We start from the raw sequence: 7,577 nt of genomic DNA, 5'->3' as shown, positions 1-7,577 counted from the left end.
TCAAGTTGAAATTCTAGACCATGATCACATCTTAATTGGCTTATTGTTGTGGCCTATAAACATAACATTGTCATTGTGCAAATACTTCTGTACAGAATATTGTTCCCATTTCATAGCAGCTAACTGTATTTAAGCGTTTATTGCGCCACAAAAGTTCAAAAATGAAGCTTCCTCTTTTATCTTATGAAGTTTGATGCTATTTTTAAGCAAATAGGACAAAATAAAAATGCCTAAACCTCGCACGTCAAAAGAGGGTCTGGTTGCTTCTCATTCTCAGGCAGAAACCAGCTTCAGCCATGTTAACTTAATAAAGACGACGTACAGACGAAATGACTGAAGTCCTGATGTATGTGATGTTTATTGTTAAGAGGCAGGTAGAAATGACTGAAGCACATTTGCTGTTCAGTTTAGAAAGCAACATAAGAAAATACATTTTCTCCTATTCCTCAGATCAAATCCTCTTGAACCCTGCAGAGTGTGAGTTCGTCACCTCAACAAACCAAGAAACAGATTTCCAGTGTTTTAAATTAAAATTTATTCAAAAAAAAACAACCACTTAATTGACAGGAGTAAAACATTGTCATCTTCAAACTTCACTTATGAACACACGTATACAACACTTCTCCACTGAAATGTGAAATATCATATTTACAACTTCTTTACAATAGGCTATAGCTATCAATACATCTGCTTTCTCTGGAAATAATTCCTTAAATAAACTGGAAGCTGCTGGCTGCATCTTTAATAACAGCACGCCTTGGCAAGAAAAAGTGCAAAGTTTAAGTACAAAATCTTGATCAGTGAATGGGGGAAGGGGAATAAGTTCGATCGCGATTTCGCAGCCGTTGGTGGAGATGAAATGCCCATTTGCTGTTTGTTTGTTTTTTAAAGTGCAACTGACAATTTAGAGGGGAGCCTCAATCACAACAAAAACCAAATGAATGGAAAAGGATCGTGATTTGCAGACTGTTGATTTCTTGAAGCCAGTCTGAAGGAATGTGGTCCTTTTTTTTCTTTCTTTCTTTCTTTCTTTCTTTTTGGATCAGAGGTTTCGTTCACTACATATTTTATCACAAAAACGGCCCCGTTTCTTTGTCTTAGACTGCAAAGAATGCTGTGCCAGACTAGAAAAAAACCCGTCTAGTCTCAAATTCAGCCTTGGAAGCTTTTGTATTCGTTACTTGTTGTCTGCGCCGGATCGTTTGTTGCATTGTGCGCCTGGCGCGCATCACGGCATGTTCAAATCTCCAAATAAGAACTATTTTCAATGTCCGAGTGAAAAAAAGGACTCTGATTATAAAGGTTTTAAATTTGACATGAACGAAAATGTCTGTAACTTCACATTAAAGCCCACTTCTTGTGATTAAATTTTCTGTTCAGGGCCAAAATGAAGAAGGCCACCAGACTTTGCAGGAATGACACCAACAATGGCTTTTGTGGATAACATTTTTGAACAGGTAAAATGCATTTTGTATTTTGGTTTCTCAATTTTAAAAACATATCTGCAAATAAAATGTTTATTTTTCCACATCCCTTTGGGTAAAAATGAGATCAGATGCCAGAGTTCACGCGAGGCTGTACACGGGGCCTGACTGCGAGGAGCGCACGGCTCAAGGCTGATTTATGGTTCTGCGTTACACCAACGCAAAGCCTACGCCGTACTCTACGCCGTAGGCTCTGCGTCGATTTAACCCTGAACCATAATTCCGGCTTTAGTCGTGTATTTTGCTGGACTCCTGGTCGCTCTGGTCGTCGGTGAAGCACACGTCCACGTCACTGTCATTGTCGCTCTTTTGCTCCGCGTCCTCGAACAGGCCGCCCGCCTTGTCCTCCAGCTTCTTCACAGTCTGCCCGGGGTGCCTGGACTTGACGTGCCTCTCCAGGTCGCGCCTGCGCACCAGCACCTTCCCGCAGAAGTCGCACCTGTACGGCGTGTTGCCCTCGGCGTGCAGCCTGATGTGCTTGTTCAGGTTGCTGGGGTCCCCGAAGGGCCGGAAGCACACCTTGCACTTGAGCGGCTTGTAGCCCGTGTGAGTCCTCATGTGTATTTTCAGGCCGTATTTCCGCGAGTACAGCTTCCCGCAGTACAAACACAGGTGTCCCTTCTTGGGCTTGCCGGCCCCGGCCGCCCCCACTGCGCTCCCGGCGGGCAGCGAGTCCAGCCGCGTCCGGTTCTTCTCCACCGCGATCTCCGACAGCTGCTGCGTGTGCATGGCGATCTCCCGGTCAATGTTCGTGATGGAGCCCAGGTCCTGGCTCAGGGAGGGCGCCCCAAAGTAAGACACGGACTCTGGGTACTTGAGCAGGTTGCTGAAGTGGAACTTGAGCGGGTAGTAGGGCGAGCTGTACAGCAGCTCCCCGTTGTAGAGGGTGAAGGGCATGAGGGGGATGTTACAGTCCCCGCTGTAGGTCTTAACCCCGTCGAAGTGAGGCAGGGAGAACCTCTCAAAATGCAGTCCCGTGGGCATCTGGGAGTACCGGGACGGGGACAGGCCGGAGTGCATGCGGCTCTCCACGTGCTTAAAGGCTGAGCTGTCCTCCATGTGAGGCAGGAGTGGGAACCCCCGGATGGCGTTGGCGCACGGCACCATCGGCGCGTCCAGGACCGCAGGTGCGCACTTTGGAGAGGGGTTCCCTCCTCCGGTCAGGCCCTCTGTTAAATTACGCATGGGTTTCATGCTCCCTATGAGTTTGCTGAAGCCCAGCGCGCTCAGCTTCCCCCCAGTCTCCTCTCTGGAGGAGTCTGCGCCCGGGACTTTGGACACGCCGGTGGGCTTAAAGGCGGAGCGCACGCCCGGGTGGAAGCCCAGGCTGTGGAGCACCGAGGAGGTGGCCCCCAGCCCGAGGAGGTGGCCCTGGCTCCGGACCGAGGCCACGCTCATGTCCAGGGCCCGGTCCTGCTCCTCCGAGCTGATGCTCCTCTTGGACGGTCCGGTTTTGTGCAGGAACGGCGAGGAGGAGGAGGAGGAGGAGGACAGGGCGCGCTTGCCGGAGTCCGGGTGGCTGTGCGCGCTCCTCGGGGAGGTGGAGGTGGTCGGGATGTCTCCGGACTTGGGGGACCTGCTGAAGGTCTCGCTGCCTCTGGACTGCTCGCTGCTCACGAAGCCCCGGCTGTTGCTCACGGCGCAGTGGAAGTGGACGTGGGCCTTGAGCGTGTTGGGGTATTTGAATATTCTCCAGCAGTACCAGCAGATGTAGCGCTCCTCACCTGTGGAGACCAGAGAGGGATCAGTCATTAGATAAATATATATAATTATACAAAACAGCATGACGCCACATTCCACACGAGTGTTTTCATTTTATTCAGTGCGTAAAAGAGGGAAGTCCATGCGTGAAATTAAATTAACGGTTTTTAAATCCTCACTGCGAAAACATGAGCCAATAAACTGAAAAGATTATTTATTTTAAAATATGTATGATCAGTTTCAGAATTTCATAAGGGGTTATAAAAATGATATTTCAAATATGACCAGATTTCCATCGGCCACTTCTGAGCATCACCTGGAAGTTTAATTCAGGCAGAATGATTGAGATTCCCTTTTTAAGTTGTGTCAAATGGTAATAGACACAAGGAGCCGTCTTAATGGCCCCCAGTGGCGCACTCAGAAGATAATATAGATGTAATGATTTTGTAATCCTCATACGGGCCATTGTCTGTGATCACCATCAAAAAGGGCAAACGCCCAGCCCAATCTGGCGCTCCCAGCCCGACGCATTCAGGCCACAGCTCTTCCCCTCTCTGCGCTCTTTCCCGTGGAAGTGACAGCAGCTGTTGCTTGAAATCGCAAGTCTCCAGAAACAATGGTGCGGGCCCATCTGTTGACGCCTCATAATGGGAGAGGAGCGTATGTCCAGGAGCGCACACGGTGTGTCGGGCCGCACAATCAGGCCAATATACAGCGCACATAAAAGTTAGCATTCATTGGGCCACAATACTTTAAGGCACACACCTAATTTACCGTGAAGCACTTGTTTTTAGATTATTTGCTTTTGAATGCATGAATATTAATGGTATTCGTAACCTCCGTCCCTCAACTGAATCACCGGCTTTTTCTTCGTCTGCTCTATTCTGATTAATTGCCTTTATTTTTTATGTTTCAAGTACCGTCATCATTTTGATTCAAATGATATCATATGGAGCTTTGCAGTTTACGTGTACAAATTAATAAAGAGGCCCTTCGAGCTCGGAATGATATGTAAAATCCTAAATAACAGAGATAATTTTTTACTAAGTATCTGTTGATAATCTCCCCTTGTAATAGGATTAGTCTCTGTTGAGCCGCTGTTTTATAGAGATCAAACTTTAATCCCCAAGCGAATCTCTGAAATCTCAGGAAACCCAAACAAATGGATTAAAAGTCTGACTACAGATTAATGGCCAACAAGAAATCCCATGAGCTAATAATGTGTCGCATGAATTACATTGAGAATTGCGCATTGTGCAGATACTGTACTCTAATTATATGCATTTCTTACCAAATTGATATGTTTAAATCATAACAATAATGGTTTAGTTGTATTAAGCCCACTATATTTTTTTTCATTGAAAAATAATTTTATTTTCAGAAAGCTGCCCTCAGTATCTTTTCGTCTTCATCAGTCCGCAACAGCTTGGATACACTTTCAGTCTGACCTGAAATCCTATTTCCTGACATTAAGGACCAAATTCATCTTTTATAGTAACATTAAATAATAATTATAATTTGACAAATTTTATAGAGGAAAACACGCAAAATATTTACAAAATATACAATTTACAAAATAAATCCATTCTTCAAAAACTGAAAAAGCCTATACCGAGTTTTTTTAAAGGGACTCAAAAAAGAAAAGAAAAGAAGAGTCAAAGACTCAATCAATAGAGACCCAAACAGGGACAAGTGTTGCCGGTCATTTAATTGCCCATGTGTTGATATGTAGCCTTTTTTCTAAGTAGTCCTTTGTACCAAGAATTATTATTATTATTATTAGTATTATTATTATTATTATTATTATTATTATTATTATTATTATTATTATTATTATTATTAGTAGTAGTAGTAGTAGTAGTAGTAGTAGTAGTAGTAGTATTAATAATAATATTAATAATAATAAATATAATAATCATCATTCCAGTTTTATGAGCTGCACACCATTTTTCCACCAAAACTGGGACTCACATGCTCTAAGAATTTATTTTTTTTAGAAAGGAAAAAGTCAGCAGAATTCCCCCTTTATAACTACCATAATAAGCTGTTTAATTTACCTTTCTCGTCGTGCGTGGGAGTCGCTGTGATGGGGACGTCGTACCACTGAGCCAGAGCGTTGGAGTACCACACACTGAGCTCCTCTCCTGCTGGGATTTCCCTCAGGACGCGGTAGAAAATCTACACACCAAAATAATAAATATCCGTGTTTAAAAAATGAAATAAAATAAGGACAGCCCGTGTGAAGGTGCTGCGGGGTGAAGACGCACCTGTCCGCCAGGTAAATCCGACACCGCCTCCAGGTTCTGCTCCTGGCTGTTCCTCGCTGCACGGATCAACCCGATCCAGTCCGGCATGGGACAGCCCGACTCGTCCACGAACTCCCCGCGAACCAGCCGTATCTGGATCAGAAATTGAAACGTGAGTTTGATTAATCTAAACTCTAACAGGCCTTTCAGATAAACAATAACGCGGAGCCATCAGTTTTAATGGAAAGATAAACTCTATTGACCGGCCGGCTGTCTCTATTAACATCTGCAACTTTACTCTCCAAATATTTTTCGATTGTTCATTTAATTAAAATACTTTGGCCATTTTTTATTCGTTAATTTGTTTCTGTTGCACAATTTATGTGTCAAACACCTCCACATAATTGTCTAGCTGTAGCTCACATCGGTGGGCGCTTAACGCGTCTTTATCCGCTCAACTGATAATTTCCTAAAGAGAATGACACTCTGGCCTATAATTGAGTTGATATGGGAAATGAATTTGAGGAGTGTCAGAGCGTTTCTAAACTGTTCGAGGACATTAAAGATCGAAGCGTGACATTTGACACAGAGATTGCACCTGATGATCCGCTGCTTCCCCGGGGCCACGCATTTAGGCGCATCAATCTCAGCCGCTGACAGGCTCCACAATAACAGCCTGCACTTATACATGCACTTATGGAGCCGACAATCGTTCACCCTCTGCCTGCAAAAGTCACTATCTACATGTGTAAATTGTTGCGTTGAAAGATTAAAATATCCCTCTTTACACAACAGTCTCTCTGAATAATACAGGCAGGGATTGAGTTGGTTTGTTTGGTATTATTTTATTGTCATGAGCAGTTTTTGCAGCGCCTCCCCCGAGGCTTGGGCCTCGACCTTATTGGCATCTTTCTGCGGCCGGATTACATTAAGCATAAACGGCTCATGGGGGTAAGAGCCCCGGCAGGCAGTGAAATGTGAGGCGGCTGGGGGCGCAGGGTCTCACAGCGGAGCCGGGCCGCCCATTAGGCCGGTTAAGTGGAGGCACAGACGGACAAGTCGGCCACTAATGGAGCTCAATTATTTCTAACCTGACAGGCCAAACCAATTAATAACTTCAGGCCCGACAAAGTTTGACAGTTCCGTTTCCAAAAAAACTCAATTTTAATTTATTCCTGCCTCTGATGGGATGTAGCCTATTTGAACAATATTCTTAGTAGAAGATATAGAACTGGATATGAAACTGTCAAAAAATGGGTGAAAAAAAAAAGAAAATAAGATCAAAGTTAAAATATTGAAAAATCCTAATAATTGAGTGGAAGCGCCTTTTATAGCTGAAGATTCCACAGCCAACACAGCTCAACGTTTTATTTCCTTCTCGTCTTGTTATTTCCCAGTCATGCTTTTGGATCCTACCTTTTTCTTGGGTCCAACTTCCTTGCGGTCCGACACGTACTTCCCCAGCTTGAAGACGCCGGCCACCGGCCCGACCCGGAGCCCGGCCGGGATGCTGCAGTCCGCAAACACACTGACGGTGGTGGACGCCCTGGTGCCCTGCATGGCGTGGGGTGAGATCAGAACCATGAAGACTGATGGACCCTGATGGCGAGAGAGCGCTCGGGTTTAAAGGAGGAGGAGGGAAAAAGATGAGGACAGGCCGACATGCGCCCTCAAAGTGACGCCGTGGCGTTGCGCTCTCCTGCTTTTCTAGTGATGGAGCAGCAGTGGTTGCCCCCCCATCCACCCCCCTCCCTCCCTCCCTCCCTCCCTCCCCCCCAGAGGACCCTTCCCTCCGAGGATGAGAGTCGTGTGAGTGCGTGTAACTGGAGGAAGGGATGCAGGTCTAGAGGGGGGAGCGGTCCTGAGTCTGCAGCAGCAGCCACGGCTCCGTGTTTGTGTTTAGTGTGAGAGAGTTGGCTCTCCCAGCAGCTGCGTGCACAGGGAAAACGGCCCGGCCTGGTCACATGGACACTTTCCCTCACCGCATAATGAATCGCTCCAAAACGGTCAAGAGACACAAAGGGCCGGTCGACCTTCCCATCCCCGAAATCCAATTTGTCAAGGCCAGAGAAAAGAGAGCGCAGAATCAAAGGTCCGGAGCGGCCATTAATCCTCAGCGTGCGACTTTGTCCTGCAGACAGTTCCG

General features: G+C 46.0%; 1 protein-coding gene across 1 annotated transcript; it reads right to left on the bottom strand.

The window, feature by feature from the left end:
- Positions 1–524: 524 nt before the first annotated feature.
- On the bottom strand, positions 525–7,112 carry prdm13 (PR domain containing 13). The gene is made up of 4 exons (XM_061718210.1): positions 6,848–7,112; positions 5,453–5,584; positions 5,243–5,363; positions 525–3,208 (listed from the first exon to the last, which is right to left on the bottom strand). The coding sequence occupies exons 1-4, from the start codon at positions 7,013–7,015 to the stop codon at positions 1,713–1,715; spliced, it is 1,917 nt and encodes a 638-aa protein (XP_061574194.1). The 5' UTR covers positions 7,016–7,112; the 3' UTR covers positions 525–1,712.
- Between the last annotated feature and the right edge of the window lie 465 nt (positions 7,113–7,577).

Source organism: Cololabis saira, chromosome 3 (genome assembly GCF_033807715.1).
Source record: "Cololabis saira isolate AMF1-May2022 chromosome 3, fColSai1.1, whole genome shotgun sequence".
Taxonomy (NCBI): Eukaryota; Metazoa; Chordata; class Actinopteri; order Beloniformes; family Belonidae; genus Cololabis; species Cololabis saira.
Note: the sequence above shows the minus strand (reverse complement) of the source record. Positions and strands in the feature narration are given on the sequence as shown.

Excerpts from the sequence above, each read along its gene's own strand:
- prdm13 (XM_061718210.1), bottom strand. The coding sequence starts at position 7,015 with ATGGTTCTGATCTCACCCCACGCCATGCAGGGCACCAGGGCGTCCACC. Across the intron at positions 5,585-6,847 it reads AAGTTGGACCCAAGAAAAAG|ATACGGCTGGTTCGCGGGGA; the intron begins GTAGGATCCAAA and ends TTTCTGATCCAG. Across the intron at positions 5,364-5,452 it reads CGGATTTACCTGGCGGACAG|ATTTTCTACCGCGTCCTGAG; the intron begins GTGCGTCTTCAC and ends TTTGGTGTGTAG.